Below are 20,186 nucleotides of genomic sequence, written 5' to 3'. Positions count from 1 at the left end.
CAAATCTTCTGATAGGATGGAAGCATGATAGAGAGAACTTCCATATGTGAGAAAAGAAGGAAAGCTTTGGGGGTGAGAAGGTAGTAAAGGCAGTGCTTGTAGCACTGCCTTTACTACCTTCTCACCCCAAGGCTTCCCTTCTTTTCTCACATACAAAAGTCATGTAGGGAGAAAATGTCATTAGTTAATTGCTAATATCACTAGAACTCCATTGTTAATGAAAGAAAGTGCCAAGAGTATCTTTACTAAGCCAGATTCAAGTTCACTAGCACATTAAAGACCAACAATGTTTCTAGGGTATAAGTTTTCAAGAGTCAAATCTTCCTTTGTTTGACTCTCAAAAGCTTATACCCTGGAATTTTTCCCCTATCACCACAAATTGATCACTTTTGCTATTATTGCAGGTGTCAAAATTTTACCCATCAGAAATATGGCACACTAGATACTGGTAGTGTTTCAAAACAAGATTTGATTTATTTAAAACACTGGCAGAGGAGGCATGGGATTTGTACAGAGGTTTCTGGGATTTAGAATCTGTGGGCAGATAGAAGAAGAAGATATTGGATTTATATCCCGCCCTCCACTCCGAATCAGACTCAGAGCGGCTCACAATCACCTTTATCTTTTTCCCCCACAATAGACACTCTGTGAGGTGGGTGGGGCTGAGATGACTCTCACAGTAGCTGTCCTTTCAAGGACAAACTCTCCAGAGCCATGGCTGACCCAAGGCCATTCCAGCAGGTACAAGTGGAGGAGTGGGGAATCAAACCCAGTTCTCCCAGATAAGAGTCCACACACTTAACCACTACACTAAACTGGCTACACCAAAATGAATACAGAACTTCTCCACTGGCAACTTATTTCATAAGATACAGAGTTCCCTCAGATGGCTCAACACTCACTGAAAGTAACCTTGATGTTAAAAGTTTATATTTTTATAATTATTCTAGATCTCCGAGGAACTTTCCCTCTTTCTAGTCACAAAAGCTTGAGAGTATTTTCCTCTTCCCTTGGGTTAGAAGTCCTACTCTGCCAGACTACCAGTCATTCCCTTGTGATACTAAGCTTAATACAGGAACCTTTGTCCCTCTCAAATATATGTCTTTTTTGTTGTTGTTGTTGTTGTACACAATCAGAGACTGACGTTAATTTCTGGGATGTCTCCCACCAGAGTCTCCAGTATTCAGAACTATCCAACATTCACCCTGAAACTGACTCTGCTTCTGTGACACACAGTCACACACTATAGAGCCCCACAAGAGCCACTGCTCTCTACTGCAGACCCTCTTCAACTGAACAACTCTCTCCAACTGCTTCTGCTCCCCAACTGCCACAGTTTGACCGTTAGAAGCTGTTGTCCAATCACAGTAAGTTCTGTGACCTATCACTCACTGAGAATTCTATCACATGCACTGCCCCTTACTCATGCATAGGTTTGCAGTTCAGCACAGTGCTACTGGGCTCAAATCTTGCTGTTCTACTGCAGACACAGCTACTCAACTGAAACTCTTCATTGAGTCAAAATACTTTGAATTCTGATCTAAATGTGTTCAGGGCTTGAGTGGATTTGTATATGTATGTGTGATTTGTATCTCTCTGAGCGTCATCACATGTGTGTAAAGTGGCATCAAGTTGCTGCCAACTTGTAGTGACCCCCATAGGGTTTTCAATAGAGGCGGTTTTCTTCCTTGGTGGTGTCCCATCCAAGTACCAACCCTGCATAGCTTCCAATATCTTAGGAGATCAGGCCTCATCCCAAGTCCCTCAGCCTTTCCTCATAGGGCTTGGTCTCCAGGCCCCTGATCATCCTCGTCACTCTCCTCTGCACCTGCTCCATCATGCTATCCATAACCTTTTTGAAGTGTGGCCTCAACACTACTTCAGGTGCAGCCTGACCAATACAGTGTATAGCGGGACTATGACATCTAGCAATTTGGATGTTACATCTTTGTTGATATGCCCCAAGATTGCATTAACCTTTTCTGTCGCTGCATCACACTGGCTGCTCATATTTAACTTATGGTCCACCCATACCCCAAGATCTTGTTCACACACAATGCTACCCAGAAGTGTATCCCCCACACAGTATGCTTGTTCCTCATAAATACCATCACTCCCAGGTGACTAAAAGGTAAGCTACATCACCATCACAGTAATGTTTCCCAGGAAAGAGCAGTTTGCTGCTAAAATGTCTACTTACTTACCTTTTAAAATTAGGTCACACAGCCAGTATAACCTTACACTGTTCTTTCCAGCAAGGAGAAAATGGTACTGCAGTAATACTGCAGCTATGCATTCTCTCCCTCCATCCATCAGCCTCTCTAGTTACCTGTAAATTTTTATGAGATTTTCTATTGTCTACACTATATTGTTTTAATTTACTCACTTTCCATGCATGCAAATCAAAATTGGAGACAATGCCTGCTTTTTGAGCAGTGATGTAAGTACAAAGAGGAACTTCTATAGCCAGGATGAAGAGTATCCCAGAAGAGCTCATTCTCTAAGGCCTTCATTAAGAAAGAAAAACTAACTGATTCTCTGGTTTCTAGATCCACTTCAATAGAAGAGAAGCCTGAGAATTTAAAATTTCAGTATTCTTCGCAAGACAACTTCTACGTTTTACAACCATTACACTTTACAGCAGTGTGCATCAGGTAATCCTTTATCTATACTATGGAAGACTTTAATCCAGTTCCTCATTCATTATGCCTTTGAGCTTCAGTTCAAAAATCATCACTTCTTCCCAGCCTTTATTTTTTTTTAAAGTGTCTATCCTGGAAAATGATCCCACAGTTTTACTGGAGGCTACTCAGCTCCTTAATGAGCAAACCCAGGTCCTTTCTGCACTGGTGTTTTGTCTCACTTTTACTGTGTATGTCAGTCAGGTTTTCTTTGTCCTTCTGTATTCCCATTGCTTTTACCACGCATGTTCATTCCAGTTTCTTCTTCCCTTCTGCAATATTTTCCATCCATTCAGCGCTCAATTTGCTCTCCCTTCCGTGTCGGCCCAAGCTTTGCAAGAGTGGTTCTGCAATGGAGTTTCCCCTTTTCTCACTTGCACACTGAAGCTAATTCAAAAGCAGCCAAGTTCCCTGGGATTCCTCCCCCCCACCCCCATTTCTGGACTCTTAGAGAGTATTTATTTATTTATATCCCGCCCTCCCCGTGGAGGCAGGCTCAGGGTGGCTCACAGTATAAAATCATGGTAACAATTAAAACAATTATATTATAAAATCACAGTTCTACGGGTTAAAACAATTCAAAATTGGTTTGGTGGTAATCTCATTAGATGTTGTATATTTTTGGTGGCGATGGCATTTCTCCAGATTCCTACGCTGTCGGCTGCGCGTCAATTAAAGGCCAGCCGGAAGAGAGCAGTCTTGCAAGGCCTTGTGGAATGAGCAAGGTTCTGCATCCAATGATGCTTGGTGAAAGGTGGCTGCTGGGATATGTAGTGTATTGTGAGGGGAATGGCTACCGTTGTGCATTTTACAGGGGAGTTGTGATTGGTGTGCTTTGAAACTGAGAGTGAATAAAAGTTGGGGGGGACCATCTTGTATAAAAGCTTGCGGTAAAGCTGGAGTCAGGGGCATGAAAAAGAGGATCCTTCTCAGATTGCCTCCCCTCCCGCACACGCACTGCAGGTGAGAATTCCCCTTCCTGTTCTAGCTTCAGAGAAAAGCTAAAAGAGTGTTTGTTGCAACTTCAAGTTGGGAGAGAGTTTTCTGTACCGTGCCACTATCTCCTTGCTGGCAAAAGCATGCTTGGAATCAGAATGAAAAGAAGTCGTCCGAGAGAGCTCACTGCCTCTCCCATGCCTCTGCTCCTGGCAGCCCTCCCAGAAGACCTTTCCCCACTTTGTAGGAAGCACCCTGCCACCAAAAGCCCATCCCTCCCTAAGTCTCTGTTTCCCTCCCCTTAGGAAACTCAGTTCCAGGTCTCATTTCCTTCTAAAAATTCAGAGCCGTGACCAACTGACATTAACAACAATTGAGAATCCACACACAAGACTGATACATTTGGGAGCAGATAATCCCCTAGTCCTCAGCAGTACAGGAAACCAGGCTTCATTGCTGCTTGTACGTTGAAGAAACAGTCTGGTCACATTCAAGAGTGGGTTTTTCCCTTTTGCCTCCATTCCTTTCAGTTCCCTTTCATTCAATGAACTAACACTAAAAGGCATGCCCAAAACCTAAACCAAGATGACTGAAGTAGAAGGTGCTTGCTGGAGACTAATGTGCAGCCGCGACAGGACAAATGCACATTTTTTTTAAAAGAAAACCTTTGGGATGCCGCCGCCACCCCCCTCCCATGTCACATGTACAACATTAAGAAAAAAATGTGGGGTTTGCTTGTAGATGCAGAATGCATACACAGAATACACAATAAATATACCAGAGGATAGACCTGAGAGGATAGGCTGATGCAAAAGAGAACAGGACTACTGCACCTTAAGAATTTCAGCAAGTGCTCCTTGTCATAAAGGATTTAAATAAATGCTACATCTGCAGCATTAGAGGCACAGAAACCTTGTCTCCCTTTGCATCTCTTGCTCTTGTTCCCAGGCAATGCCTTGCTGTGACGGTCCTACATAACTCTAGAGACTAGAGCAGATGTCAGGTTTTGGGCATTTTTACATTTACAGTAAAGATCATATCAGGTAAGTAGTGTAATCTGTGAACAAGAACTGTGTTTTAGGGGTTTTTTTAATATATAATTTTTATTTTTCAAAAACAACAATAACATTGACACAAAAACATATTCAGTATAAACAAATAACCTATGGATTAATACAGTGATGTATACCTATTGTCCAATTAAAATTCTTTCTGTTTCTATTACAGGTAGGTTAGCATAACACAATGATCCACAGCAATGCATAAGTCATAAGGTAAGCAGACTTCGATTGGGGTTTCCCTTTTAAAAAAAATATAACAAAGTTTTATAATAATTGTTTGATGGTAGCACATCTTGTTGAAACAGAAAATCTGTGATTGGGTGCTCATTTTATACATTGATTAAAATATCTTGTTGCTTTGTTGATTGGATCATATAAGGATTTCAGCTATTTTTCCTAGAATAAAGTGGTCCCATAATTTTTTTCACCATTGTGGTATAGATGGCAATGTTTTCTTTCCAAAAGGAAGCAAGTAATGTTTAAGGAGCTGAAAGTAAAGTTGTCATTAACATATTTGTCCCAATAATTCAATATTGCTGACTCCAATGTAAGGGGCAAGTTATGATAACTGTGTTTTAGTTGTTAATGCTTTAGTGATCTGGAGATGCACTTTACCACTCAAGGCCAGCTCCAGCAGAAAACTAACATTTAATTTTAAAAATACTTACAACCTATATTCCTACCTGTGATGGAAGTCAGGGATACCACCACCACCAAAGAGGGCCACCAATCTACAGCACAGTCATTCTCATTCAGCATGAAGCCCAAATGTTCAGAGGAAACATCAGATAATTTTGATTTGCACCGTTCACTTGTGATTTAAGGAAACCTATGAGGATGCCTTAAGAAATGATCCCAAAATCTAGAAACTACCATTATTGCTGCTTTAGGGATCACAGAAGTTACCTCAGCTAAGATCAGAAAGCTCTTAAATAACATAGCTCACATGAGTAAACTACTCCCTTGAGTGCCAAAATTAATATGTACAAGTTATACTTTCTTTAGATATGATCCTGAAAGGCAATTCTTTACTTTCTAAGAGAAACGCATTCCAGATTGGGATCTGCAGGCATAGCTGATGAAGATGCACATACAAATACAAATCTACTTTTGCATTTCAGCGCTTAACTGGGCCCATTAAACTTTCTAAATGATGTAACTGGGTATGTAACATCCTCCACCAAGACCACTAATATTAACATAGGAAATTGTTTATGTTAAATCAGATGTTTTGCTTATTAAAGATGCCAAGGGATCTTAGGCATACAAAATGTGTTTTGATGCTTAGCTATGGGTGCAAACAGTATACTGTTGTAAAATATTAGAGCAGGCTTGATTTATACCAATCAGGGCTCTCATTTCTCTTACAACAGCATTAAAATGCAATAGTGTGGGCTGTTTCACCTCTGTAATGTTTCATATTTATTGAAACAAACAGGCAAAAGTTTATGAACTTGCTTTATACCAGGTCAAATGGCTGGTACATAAAGCTCAGTGACATCATGGACAGGGGGTCTGATGCTGTCACACTTAATAGCAGTAGTAATGGTATTATTTGACAAACTGTTAAGAATTGTGGCACATAGTACCTCTGAATATGTACATTCACAATCATATTATTTTGAAGGGATGGTCTATTTACCACACAATGTTTTGTGAATGTGAATATTCAAAATCATATGGCTCTGAAGGTTTGACTTATTAAGCAGACAGTGTATTTTTTTAAACAAAATTTAAAATAACATGGAAATCATATGCCAAATGTAACAAGTTAGTGCCAGACTGTGATCCATTTCCAATTAACAGGATAGATCCCAAATATACTTCCATAGGCACAAGGAGAGAGCCATATTCACTGACTCCTCTCTCAACAAACTTCTTCCCTCAATTCTGCTCCTGGGGGATAGGGGAACCCCAGAAATAGCAGAAAGTGGGAATAAGAGTGGATGGGTGACATCTGTCCCTCTCCTTCCACCTGCTGAACTCTACACACCATACAAGCCAATATTTTTAGCAGGTATCAGAAAAAAAACATGCACAGGAGTCTTCTTTTTTAAGCTATCAAATATGTGAACTAGCTGACTGTCATGAGATTTCAGCTTGCCATCTAAAAATATGTCCCCAACCTCAAGTGTCAGAGCCAAAACTTGAGACCTGACAATTCTGCATGGGACTGTTACCAGTACTTCAAAATTTCCTCACACATTCCTTCCATTTACATTAGCTCTACTGAATTAATCATTCATTACCACTGGATCTTATTACCAATACATTACTAACAGCAAATGGAGTCTCCCTAGCCAGAAGGCAAATCTCCATTAAATTCCCCAAGGAGACTGATGGCAGGAAAGGGAGGGAGAGAATTAAAATCCATTGCCTTCTGTTATAGTAGACATAACCCAGGTAGAACACCATAAACTCCAAAATTAATATAGCCTTACCCAGAGGGAAATATCATCCCAATCCACAAAAATGAAACACCCTTAATATTCTGGTAAATCATATCAAGCCATGCAATACCAAGGAGATCCCTGCTAGCTAATTAGAAACAGTGGCACAAATCCATCACAAAGCAGTGTCCCTCTGTTATTAAGACACAGAACCTCTAAAACAATTAGTATTATCCAATTCCAATTTATTATCCTGGGAAAGTTTCTTCTAGAAATGCTTAATAATAGATCAGTTCCTCAATTGTAAAACACAAATATCTTCTTACAGTCTGGGAACACTAAAAAGATCTCCCAATGCCAGCACCCTCTCATGAATTGCTGCCTTGATGTGGCAAGAGGGCTTGCACGGTTCAGTGAGGCTGTGGGCTATGCCATGCAGGGCCACTCAAGATGGATAGGCCACAGCTGAGAACCCAGACAAAATGCGATCCACTGGAGAAGGAAATGGTAACACACTCCAGTATCCTTGCCAAGAAAACCCCATGAACAGTAACAAAAGGCTAAAAGATACGGCACTGGAAGATGAGCCCTTCAGGTCAGAAGGTTCCCAATATGCTACTGGGGAAGAGCGGAGGGTAAGTCCAAGTAACCACAGAAAGAGTGAAGCGGCTGGGCCAAACCTGAAAGGACACTCATCTGTGGATGAGTCTGATGGTGAAAGAAAAGTTCGATGCTGCAAAGAACAATATCTCATTGGAATGTGGAATGTAAGATCTATGAATCAAGGTAAGCTAGATGTAGTCAAACAAGAGATGGCAAGACTGAACATCGACATCTTGGGAATCAGCGAACTAAAATGGACGGGAATGGGTGAATTTAACTCAGAGGATCACTACATCTATTATTGTGGGCAAGAGTCCCGTAGAAGAAATGGTGGGGCCTTTATAGTTAACAAGAGAGTGAAGAAGGCAGTAATGAGATACAATTTCAAAAATGACAGAATGATCTCGGTCTGTATCCAAGGCAAACCATTCAATATCACAGTAATCCAAGTCTATGCCCCAACCACTGATGCAGAAGAGGCTGAAGTGAACCAGTTCTATAAAGATCTACAACACCTTCTAGAATTAACACCAAAAAAAGATGTCCTCCTCATCATAGGTGACTGGAATGCCAAAGCGGGAAGTCAAAAGGTAACCAGAATAACTGACAAGTTTGGTCTTGGAGAACAAAATGAAGCCGGGCAAAGGCTAATAGAGTTTTGTCAAGAGAACAAGCTGGTCATAGCAAACACCCTCTTCCAACAACCTAAAAGGCGACTCTACATGGACATCACCTAATGGGCAACACAGAAATCAGATTGATTATATACTCTGCCGTCAAAGATGGAGAAGCTCCTTACAGTCAGCAACAACAAGACCTGGAGCTGACTGTAGCTCAGATCATGAGCTACTCACTACAAAATTCAGGCTTAAACTGAAGAAAACTGGGGAAGCCATTAGGCCATTCAGGTTTGACCTTGATCACATCCCTTATGAATATACAGTGAAGGTGAAGAATAGGTTTAAGGAACTAGAGTTGATAGACAGAGTGCCTGAAGAACTATGGACGGAGGTTCATGACACTTTACAGAAGGCAACAATCAGCACCATCCCAGAGAAAAAGATATGCAAGAAAGCAAAGTGGCTGTCTGATGAGGCTTTACAAATAGCTGAGGAAAGAAGGAAAGCGAAAGGCAAAGGTGAAAAGGAAAGATTCACCCAACTGAATGCAGATTTCCTGAGAACAGCAAGGAGAGATAAGGAGGCCTTCCTGAAGGAATAATGCAAAGCAATAGAGGAAAATAACAGACTGGGAAGGACAAGAGATCTCAAGGAAATCAGAGAAATCAAGGGAATGTTTCGTGCAAAGATGGCCATGATAAAGGACAAAAATGGTAGGGAGCTAACAGAAGCAGAAGAGATCAGGAAGAGGTGGCAAGAATACACAGAAGAATTATACAAGAAGGATCTCAATGTCCTTGACAACCATGACAGTGAAATCGCTGACCTTGAGCCAGACATCCTTGAGTGTAAAGTCAAATGGGCCTTAGAAAGCATTACTAACAACAAAGCGAGCGGAGATGACGGTATCCCAGTTGAGCTATTCAAAGTCCTAAAAGATTATGCTGTTAAAGTGATGCACACCTTACGTCAACAAATTTGGAAAATGCAACAGTGGCCACAGGAAAAGGTCAGTTTATATTCCAATCCCAAAGAAGGGTAATGCCAAAGAATGTTCAAACTATTGCACCATTGCATTCATTTCACATGCCAGCAAGGTCATGTTAAAGATCCTACAAACTATGCTTCAGCAGTATGTCGATCGGGAACTACCAGAAGTTCAAGCTGAGTTTCGGAGAGGTAGAGGAACTAGAGATCAAATTGCCAACATTCGCTGAATTATGGAGAAAGCACAGGAGTATCAGAAAAACATCTATTTCTGTTTCACTGACTATGCTAAAGCCTTAGATTGCGTGGATCCCAACAAACTGTGGCAAGTCCTTAAAGAGATGGGAGTACCAGACCACCTCACATGTCTCCTGAGAAATCAGTATAAGGGTCAAGAAGCAACTGTCAGAACGGGATATGGAACAACTGATTAGTTTAGAATAGGAAAAGAAGTTCGACAAGGATGTATATTGTCACCCTGCTTATTTAATTTATATACTGAGTACATAATGCGGAATGCTCTCCTGGATGAAGCAGAAATTGGAATTAAGATTGCCAGGAAAAACATCAACAACCTCAGATATGCAGATGACACCACTCTAATGGCAGAAAGTGAGGAGCACCTAAAGAACCTCTTGTTGAGGGTGAAAGAGGAGAGCACAAAAGTAGGCTTGAAACTCAAAAAAAAAAAGATCATGGCATCCAGCCCCATCATACTGTGGCAAATAGAAGGGGAAGACATGGAAGTAGTGACAGACTTCACATTTCTGGGATCCAAGATCACTGCAGATGATGACTGTAGCCATGAAATTAGAAGACGTTTGCTCCTTGGGAGGACAGCTATGGTGAACCTGGGCAGTATAATAAAAAGTAGAGACATCACCCTGCAACAAAAGTCCGCATAGTCAAAGCAATGGTATTCCCAGTAGTAATGTATGGCTGTGAGAGCTAGACCATACGGAAGGCTGATCGCAGAAGAATAGATGCTTTTGAGCTGTGGTGCTGGAGAAAAATCTTAAGAGTCGCTTGGACTGCAAGAATATCCAATCAGTCAGTCCTATGGGAAATCAACCCTGACTGTTCTCCGGAAGGTCAGATGCTGAAGCTGAAGCTCAAATACTTTGGCCACCAAATGAGAAGGGAACACTCACTGAAGAAGATCCTGATGCTGGGAAAGACAGAAAGCAAAAGAAGGGGATGGCAAAAGATGAGATGGCTGGACAACGTTACTGATGTAACAGACATGAATTTGAGCAGACTTTGGAGGATGGTGGAAGAGAGGAGGTCCTGGCGTGACATTGTCCATGGGGTCGCAAAGAGTCAGACTCGACTGTGCGACTGAACAACAAATGGAGTGACCAGCAGACATTTCCCTCCTCCCCCCTTTCTGATGACACTGAAGCAGGGGGAGGGCCTCCAAACCAGGGAATCTCCTGCCCCCAACTGCGGAATAGCAACCCTAATTTAGTCTGACCCAGCAGAACACACCATATTTTCTCAAATGTAACGGATCACAGCAAAAATACTATTCACAGACAAAAAAAGTCCTATAATAATTACTTGGATAATGATTTGCATAGGGCATTATTAGTAAGAAGAAAACAGGATATGTTGTTATCCAGTAATGTTCTCCCAATTCTTCTCATGGTACTATTGGTTCACTTCATCTCATTCTCCTTGCAGCAGTTCCAAAAACATGCTCCAAAACATCCTTTGTTTGCTGTAGCCAACTAGGTTCCATAATTCATTTCCTCTCTACTCCATCACTACCTTGACATATTTTTCATATCACAACAATTTATTTCCTGATAATCATCTATTTTGCAAAGACAAATGGTAGCAAGTACTTTATTTAGTTTTAAAAGCTAACTTTTCATCCTGTGTGATTTTGCTATTTTAACTTAAATACAAAGTAGTTTCTCCAAACAGCTAAAACTGATACGACAACAAAGGAAAAGGAAGGTCAGGCTTTTAATTTTTCTTGCTGCTCTTTCAAGATCAGAAGCTTTCCCCTGAGATGAACAAATGTGGCTTTCACGAAAGATCTTGAGAAGTCTACTTATATGACAGCAAAATAATAAAAATTAATTCAAAAACTCGGCTAAGAATAGCACCAGGAGAAAGGAAGACAGAAAGAAGTAGGTCAAACTGCAAAAGTTAGGAAAACCTTGTGTTGCTTCTGTAACTTTAAGTCTGTTTTTTTTGCAATCAGAGTTAACCTCAGTGCATAAAGCTCTATGGAACTGTAATGTTAGAATTTTTAACATGACAGTCTTAAAGAACATGAGAGGAAAAACTCTAACAGCAGAAAGCTCTCCCTAAAAGAAACATGTTTACATTACACAGGGCTTTTTTTGTAGAAAAAGCCCAGCAAGAGCTCATTTGCCCACAGTGGGCACACTGGGGAAGGCTGAAGCCATCAGGCAGGCATCTTTAAATAGGGGGGGCACTCCCATTCAATGATGGCAGCCTGCCACCCTCCCCCTGATTTAGAGGGGGCGGGGAAGCCATTAGGGAGGTACTTAAAGATTCCTCCCCAATGCTTTCAGCCTTCCCCTGCATGCCCTCTGCAGAAGACATGCTGGGGAAGGTGCAGGAAGCATATTTAAATACCTCCCCAATAGCTCCAGCCATCCCCAACAGGTCTGCAACAGTAATTAGGCTGGGAAAGGCTGGAGCCATGGGGAGGCATTTAAAGATGCATCCCTGCACCTTCCCCAGTGCTCCTGCCACAGCGGGCATGCTGGGTGTAATGTATTGAGTGAAGAGACGTGTTGAAGGCAGCATGCTTTATTAGCAAGTACATCACAAGGCGAGGCAACATGGGTCGGGTCCCAATTATATACATACCCCGGAACAACCCTCAGTCTGGCCAGGTCCAATCCTGGCCAGTTAAACTTCCCACCACAGATCTTGATTGGCGGAGTGTATTTGCGGAGCAACATCCAGGGACCAGTGGATTTCCACTGGTCACCTCTGTAGCGTCCGCTGTGTTGTAATTTCGCGACTGAAATGCAAGACACAACACTCCTCCCCCCCTAGTTCAAGACACAAAGTCTTTAAGTAGGCTGGCACCCTGCATTCCCGGGTCGACCTCCTCGGGGTTATTTGGGAAGTTGGAGTGGTCGCCGTGGCTGGCGGGGCAGCCGGTTCCTCGTGGTGCGGTGACGCTGGAAAAGGGCTGTCCGTCGCCTGTTGCTGTTCTGGAATCTCCTCCCTGGGGGTGTGCTCCCTCCGCTGTGGTGCTCTTCCACCCGCATAGTCGGTGCGGCCAGCATAGGCTAGGCAGCTTCCGAGGGTGTTGCTGTTAGTACTCCCCCGCTTCCCGCTCCCCCGATCGCTGTCGAATCTTCCGGCAATGTGCGACGGCGCAGCTGGTCAATATGCCTCCTTAGGATCTGACCCCCCTCTGACAAGACCTCGTAGGAGCGGGACCCAGTGACCCGCAGCACCAGGGCAGCTAACCACTCCTGCCCGCTTGCAAAGTTCTTTGTGTATACCGGATATCCTGGAAAGAATCCCCTAGAGGCTTCCCTGGTTTGGGGGGAACTGCAGAAGTCCGTAGCCCGGTCAGGATACAACCTGTCTAGCCTCGTGATCAACTTCCTCCCCATTAGTAACTTGGCAGGGCTTAACCCGGTGACGAGGTTTGGGGTGATTCTGTTATCAAATAGGAAGGCTGCCAGGCGGTGTTCCCAATCTCCCTGTACAATGCGAATCAGGGCCTCTTTAGTGGTTTGCACCATGCGCTCTGCTTGGCCGTTGGTCGCTGGATGGAAAGGGGCGGAACAAATGTGCTGAGGTACTGATTCAAGAACTCCTGAAATTCCCGGGAGGTGAAAGCAGTCCCATTGTCCGTGACGAGGGTCTCGGGAATCCCATGAGTGCAAAAGACCCTTCGCAAGGCTCTGACCACCGCCGTGGTGGAGGCTGAAGCTACAGGAATCACTTCCAACCACTTGGTGTATGCATCGACTAAGATAAAGAATATTTGGCCCTGGTATGACCCCACAAAGTCTAGGTGTAACCGGGACCACAGCCTCCTGTTGGACTCCCAGTGGTGGACAGGAGCACTGGGCGGATCAGGTCGAAACTCTTGGCAGGGTTGGCACCTTCAAACCCACCCTTCTATCTCCTCGTCCATCCCCGGCCACCATACATAGCTACGTGCCAGGGCCTTCATGCGCACTATCCCCAGGTGTGTTTCGTGTAGGGCTTCCAGCACTTGCTTCCACAATGGGGGGGGGGGGGGAACCACCACCCTGCTACCCCAGAGAAGGCACCCCTTGTGCATGGACAGTTCTTCTCTGCGTGATGCAAATGCCCTGAATTCTGCGTCCAGTTTGCCCACGGGCCACCCCCTTCCCACCCAGTCTAAAACGCGTGCAAGGATGCGGTCTCTACCCGTGGCCCTAGCTACCTCAGCGGCGTGGAGGGGCCTCTCTGGTAGAGTCTCTATAAGCATCACATGGTGGGCGAGGGTGGGATCTGGGTCCATAGAGGGCAGCAGCAGGCAGCTGAGGGCGTCCACGTGTCCCATAGCTTTGCCGGGGCGGTGGACTAGGGCATATGTGTACGAGTTGAGGAACTGGTTCCATCGCAGGAGCACTGTAACAGATTTTGCAGTGTCTGGCGGTCTGGGGCGAGGAGGCCCAGTAGCGGCTTATGGTCCATGGTGATCGTGAAACACCTACCGTACAGGTAGTCGTTGAATTTATGCACACCCACCACTATTGCCAAGGCCTCCTTGTCTATCTGGGCATAGTTGTGCTCCGTGGGGGTCAGGGTCCTCGAATAATAGGCCACAGGAACCTCCCTCCCGTCTGGGAGTTGGTGCCCCAGGACGGCACCCACCCCATACGGGGAAGCATCGCAAGCCAGAATCACTGGTAAGGATTTGTCAAAATGGTGGAGCACATCATTGGAAACTAGGAGGTCCTTGACTGCCTGAAAAGTGGCAGCCTGCTTCTTTTCCCAGACCCACGGGGCGTTTTTATCGAGGAGCCTATGAAGGGGTTCTGCGATGGCCGCTTTGTGGGGCAAAAATGAATGATAAAAATTTAATAATCCCAAGAAACTTTGTAACTTCGTCTTGCACATGGGGGCTGGGGTGTGGACAATAGCCCTGGTCTTGTCGGCCATCAGGTGGATTCCCGCGGCGTCTACTGCAAACCCCAAGAACTCTACCCTCGACACCCCGAGGGAACCCTTCTCCCGCCGCCTGGAAAAGGCAGAGTACCTCATGCAGACAGCTGCTGAACTCCTCAGAGTCCGGGGCGGCGATCAAAACGTCATCAAAAATGGTTGCACTCTGGGGAACCCTTTGAGAAGAGAATCCATTATGCTCTGAAAAATCCCCGGAGCCACACTAACCTCAAATTGCAACCACCGCACCCAAAAAGCTCCCCTGTGAGTCACAATGGTCTGGGCTTCTGCTGTCTCGGCATCCACCGGGAGTTGCTAGTACGCCTGGACCAAGTCCAGTTTCCCAAAAACCTTAGAGCCTGCTAGGGCTGCCAGTACATGGCTGACCACCGGAACAGGGTATGGGTTGTCCTGAAGTGCCTTATTTATTCTGCACTTGTAATCAGCGCATATGCGCACATCTCCATTCAGCTTCACTGGAGTGACTATGGGTGTTTCCCATGCAGCATAGGATACCGGTTCTAGCACTCCCTGGGCTGTGAGGCGGAACTCGCTTGGCCTTCAGCCTTATCGGTCTCACGTGGGGATCGAGGGGTAAGGTGATGGGAGGCCCCTTGTAGCACCCCAGGGACCCATCAAACACTTCCGGGAATTCCTGGCACACGTGCTCAAAATTTTGCGTTCGCATCTGCTACACCCCCACTATTTGAATACCCAGCGGTCGAAAACAGGCCAGCACCAGTAATGTGGCGAGCTGGCGTTTGACTACGAGAATGTCCAGCTTGCCCTTAAAGTTCTTAAACTCTACCCTTACAGTGGCCCAACCCAAAATCTGTACAGGGTTTTTTTGGAAGTCCCACAGTATGAAGTCCGCTGGTCGCAGCCGGGGCCAGCCACGGGGACAAAGTTTTCTTAGAGACTCCTCCAAAATTATGGAGATGGAGGAGCCTGAGTCCAGCTCCATTAGGCATGGAGCGCCCTCGATTAGGACCGACACCCTGACCTTATCTGGGGTGGTGAGGGGCAAGTTCATTACCTGCAGGCTAGTCGATGCAGTCGAGTAGGCATCGGTCAAGTCGTGGTTGGTGGACTGGCGTCTGCGAGTGGCCTTGGCCCAGCAAGCCCACACTATGTGGCCCACTCTTCTGCAGTTCCTGCAGTCCACGTTGTGATAGGGGCAGTCCTGGCGCTCATGTGGATCCCCATAGCTGGCGCACTTGGTATTGGCTAGTCTCTCTGTCACTCGTGGCCGAGTGGGCGCTCTTGGCCCCATTCCTGGTTGGCGACATAGCTGGTTTCCCTCCTCGTCCTCTGGGTTGCCCGGTGCCATCTCCTCCTGGTGGACGGCTTCCGCTCACGGGTTGTTGTAAGCTTTGGTTGCTCTCTCAAACGCGGTGGCTTCGTTGAAGGCAAGTTGGAGGTTGAGTTCTTCCTTTGCGAAGAGCTTTTGCTGCAGTCTTTTGTCTCGGAGGCCCCAGACGAAGCGATCCCTCAGGGCTTCATCCAGCTTGTCGAAGCTGCAGTTCCCCGCAATTTGGCAGAGGGCGGCCAGGTAGACGGCGGCTGTCTCTCCCGCCCCTTGATCCCACTTGTGGAAGAGGAATCGGCGAGCAATGATGGAAGGCTGGGGCAAGAAGTGCCCGGTCAGGAGTCTGACTATCTCCTCAAACGTTTTCTCCGTGATCTTCACGCGGGCCAGGAGACCCTTTGCGATCTCAAATGTGGCCTCCCCGCAGACACTCAGGAGCATGTCTCTCTTACGGCTGTCATCTGTAATCATGTTCGCTCTTAGGTAGCAGTCGACCCGCTCCGTGTAGGTCTCCCACCTATTGAGGTTGGCGGGGTCAAACTCTGCAAGGTGGCCCGTCATCCCACTTAAGTTAGCCATGGCGGCGGCGAGCACTTCCATCTCCCTCGAATGCGTGCCTTCCTTGTCTCTGGCCAGGTCAGCGAAGTCCCGCTTGGGGAGTTACCTGGATAGAATCCCATCCTCATCACCACTGTAATGTACTGAGTGACGAGACGTGTTGAAGGCAGCATGCTTTATTAGTGAGTACATCACAAGGCGAGGCAACGCGGGCCGGGTCCTGATTATATACATACCCCAGAACAACCCTCAGTCTGGCCAGGTCCAATCCTGGCCAGTTAAACTTCCCGCCACAGATCTTGATTGGCAGAGTGTATTTGCGGAGCTACATCCGGGGACCAGTGGACTTCCACTGGTCACCTCCGTAGCGTCCGCTGTGTTGTAATTTCGGGACTGAAATGCAAGACACAACACTGGGGAAGGCTGGAGCCTTCGGGGAGGCATCTTTAAATGTGTCTCCGTGCCTTCCTCAGCATGCCAGCTGGAGCCCTAGCCAGCCCAGGTCGAGCTCCACTCCAGTGCACTCCAGCCCAAAAATAGCTCAGATAATACATATTCAATATTACATTATTCTTATGCATAATTAGGTTGGAGGAAAAGCAGTATGGTATAGCCCAATCTTGTCAGACCTCAGAAGCTAAGCAGCATCAGTACTTGGGAAAGGAGACCACCAAGGACGGCTCTGCACAGGAATGAAATGGCAAACCACTTCTGCTTTCCATGTGCCTTGAAAGCCCCTTGTTGTGGTCATCATAAATTGACTGACTTGACAAGCATGTTATACACATGCATAATTAGACATCTTTGATACTCCTAAATATACACTGTGGTCTCAGAGAACAAATGACCATGATTCCAGCACTGCAAAGATCAGAAATATTGATGAACTGATTAGCCATGTGTGCTAGCATATGCTGTAGGATCATCAACAGAAGGGTGCCTGAACTAGTGAAAATGCTGGAGGGACTGCAGTAAAAAGGTAACTCCAGTTAAACAGAATCACACCCTTGTACTCCACCTTAGTTTACTTGGGATTACTTCCATGCCAACATGGATTGCATCCTCAAATATACAGTTAAAAGGTTGGAGGAAACCCATCCCTTTCAGTGTTCAGCTACCCGGACTATTAAGGGAAAGGAAACTATTTAAAAACTAATCCAAGCTCCCATGATCTCAAGAAAATAGATCTCTTTTAAAATAAAAAATACTGTTTAGTATAGAGTCCCCCCATACCTTAATCTTGTGTTAGAGTCTAACAGTTAGACTCCATCAGCCCATGTGCAATTACAGCCATAAACAATTGTCAAAGAACTGTAAAAGAAAAGGTATACATAGCATGAAGAAGAAAATTTACCTCTCTCATAGTCATCTTCAGCTACTGCATTCTCTTGAAGCTTCTGAAGTTTAATGATTGAGAACTGTTTCTGCATTAATTAGAAGACACCAATATTGTGAATCTTTACAATGTAAAACTTACATATAACATCACAAAATTAAATTCTTATTTAGATTTAAATTGAGCTAAATGTGTTAAGCAATGAGTGGAGAAGAATGAAAAAGGTTTTGGAAAAGTGGAAAATAGAGGGGGGTGTATTAGGCCTAGTGATAGGGGAGGGCCATGTGATGATGGCACAAAGCGATTGCAAGCATGTGCAAGGTAAGAGAATGCATCCTTGGAGGAAAAAGGATTCAGGAAAGAAAGACTCAGAGGCCCAGAACATTCTTCACAATCTTTTTTTTAAAACCCATATTAAAATTTCAACAAAATAAGTGTTACAACTACTTCCTGTCTTCTGTTACAACCCACAGACTGACTTGCTTAAAGGCTTATAGCACAAAATATGCACAATTTTTTTTTAAAAAAAAAACTATTCCGACCTTTAATACACTTTGGTTTTCAAGTAAGCACTCCTGTAGGACTGGTTCATACTTCCTGATCAGAGAATCCCAGCTGTGATCACTAGCATTGGTACTGCTTTCATAGCCTGAGGTCACAGAAGAACCAGCAGATGTTGCATCCAAAGAATCAGTGGAATATGAAAATGCAGCATTTCCATATAAAAGTGAAAGAGACTCAAAATTGTACAATTTATCATCCTCTATGGTCTCCCTTGGGCATTTACAGTCTTCAGCGCGCACACAGCTGTGGGATGAAGCCCATAATTTCCCTCCTAAATTTTCTTGAGCCTCCCCAAGCACATGAGAATTACCATTATCTGATTTTCCTACTTTGCATACTTGCAGGATGTCTTTAGGGTCACTACAATCTGATTGTCCCATAATTCCACTCGTTTCAAAAGCTGGATTTAAAGATTGCTGAATGAAGCTAAAACTTGAATTAAAGTGACCCTGAGAAATAGAACTACAAGCAATGTCTTTGCTTTCAAATTCCAGATTGTCATTCACTGTCTTCTGACTAAAAGCATGCATTCTCTTCTTCTCCTGTGAGCTACCATGGCAAGCAGTATCCTTCGCAGAGTCTAACGAATCGGTTTGCAGTGAATATGAGCTGTACACAGGCAAGGCATCTTCTTTACATACAGCGACTGGAGAACTAACAGGTAAGATTAGATTTTCTGACTGTTGCACTCTGTGATCCGCTGCAATTTCAACAGTGGCTGATCCAGTTGCCACATCTGAGGAAAGTTTGGTACATACACATACATTACAATGGGTCGATCCCAAGTTGTTTTTGCATGACCTCTTCAAAGAGCAGATCTTAAAATCTCTGTGCTGTTTCCTGACACGATGCTCAAGCTCCTTTGGAATAAGTGGTTCACAATCAACAGAAGGATGAAATTCTATCCGCTGCAGTTCACCAGTTCTCATGTATCCTGGTCTCTCTGCTAGCTTCTTTTTGCAAAAAGAGCCCGAAGGTAGCAAGCAACCCTGGATCTCTAAAATAAATATAAATATAATGAATAATATAAAAATAAAAACCATAAATATAAATGTATAAAATAAATGCAAAATAAAACTGATGAAAAATTAGTCTGTCTATAAAAGAATAATATATGACGCAGCTTGTTGGCCTGTAAAATACTAAGACAGTACACTAGCTCAGTTTTGTGCATGATAATCTTTTAGAGCAACTGAATAGCTGCATTTACAGTGCCCCGATACTCTTCAATTACAGAAGCTTTTACAGAAGCTGTCTGATGACTCATGCTAATGTTTCTGTCCCTATTCTGATATAGAAATTTTATTTTTTTCCAGTTCTGACCATTCTACATTCATATTACATATGCTGATTTATTTAAATATATGCACATTTGGAAGCTGCTCATTAAACCAACATTTAGGCTGATTTTTAGAAAGAACAATGTAGTCAGGAGTCAGTCAGATTGGTTTAAAATGGACCAGGTGGCCATTTATTCTGAAGGGATTTCTCAACCTAGATAAATAATAGACATTTAACAAAATCCATATCAGAAATAGTAGATAAAGGGGAGGGGGTTTATAAAAAGATCTGGAGGGACTTCCGGGCTCCATCATCTTGCCTTCAGAGGTGTCCACAGATCATTCTCCTGCGGTGCCTCTGATTCTGGCTGTTGGAGGGGTGTCACGGAAGTGATACCCCCATAGAAAAGCCCTGGAGGCATTTTTCTTCGGCATGGGACTTTTGCGGGGAACTTGGGGTTCCGCAGAGGCTGCCCCTGTGCTTCCTGCATGTCCCGAAGCTCTGCAGCCATGAAAGCTGGCGCACCAGCAGAAAAAGATGAACGCCTGACTGCTTTCTTTCTTTTGCTTTTCTCAGTACGCCTTTGATGTAGCGTCCTTCTACTCCTAATGTGGCAATTCTACTTGACAAGTAAATGACTTTTCAGTACTGCTGGCTGATGGGTCGCTTTGCATAACAATGAGAGGCTAGCTCAAAGGAAGAGAAATGAGGCCTC

General features: G+C 44.4%; 1 protein-coding gene across 1 annotated transcript in view; it reads right to left on the bottom strand.

Annotated features, from left to right (window-relative positions):
- The window catches only part of DISC1 (DISC1 scaffold protein), a 338,966-nt gene that overhangs the window by 292,512 nt on the left and 26,268 nt on the right, over positions 1-20,186 (bottom strand). The window contains 2 exon segments of the mRNA XM_060242917.1: positions 17,645-17,714; positions 18,169-19,187. Coding sequence (XP_060098900.1) covers positions 17,645-17,714; positions 18,169-19,187 — 1,089 coding nt within the window.

The sequence above is a fragment of the Heteronotia binoei genome, chromosome 1 (assembly GCF_032191835.1).
Source record: "Heteronotia binoei isolate CCM8104 ecotype False Entrance Well chromosome 1, APGP_CSIRO_Hbin_v1, whole genome shotgun sequence".
In the NCBI taxonomy this organism is placed as follows: Eukaryota; Metazoa; Chordata; class Lepidosauria; order Squamata; family Gekkonidae; genus Heteronotia; species Heteronotia binoei.
This window is presented reverse-complemented; position numbering and strand designations above follow the sequence as displayed.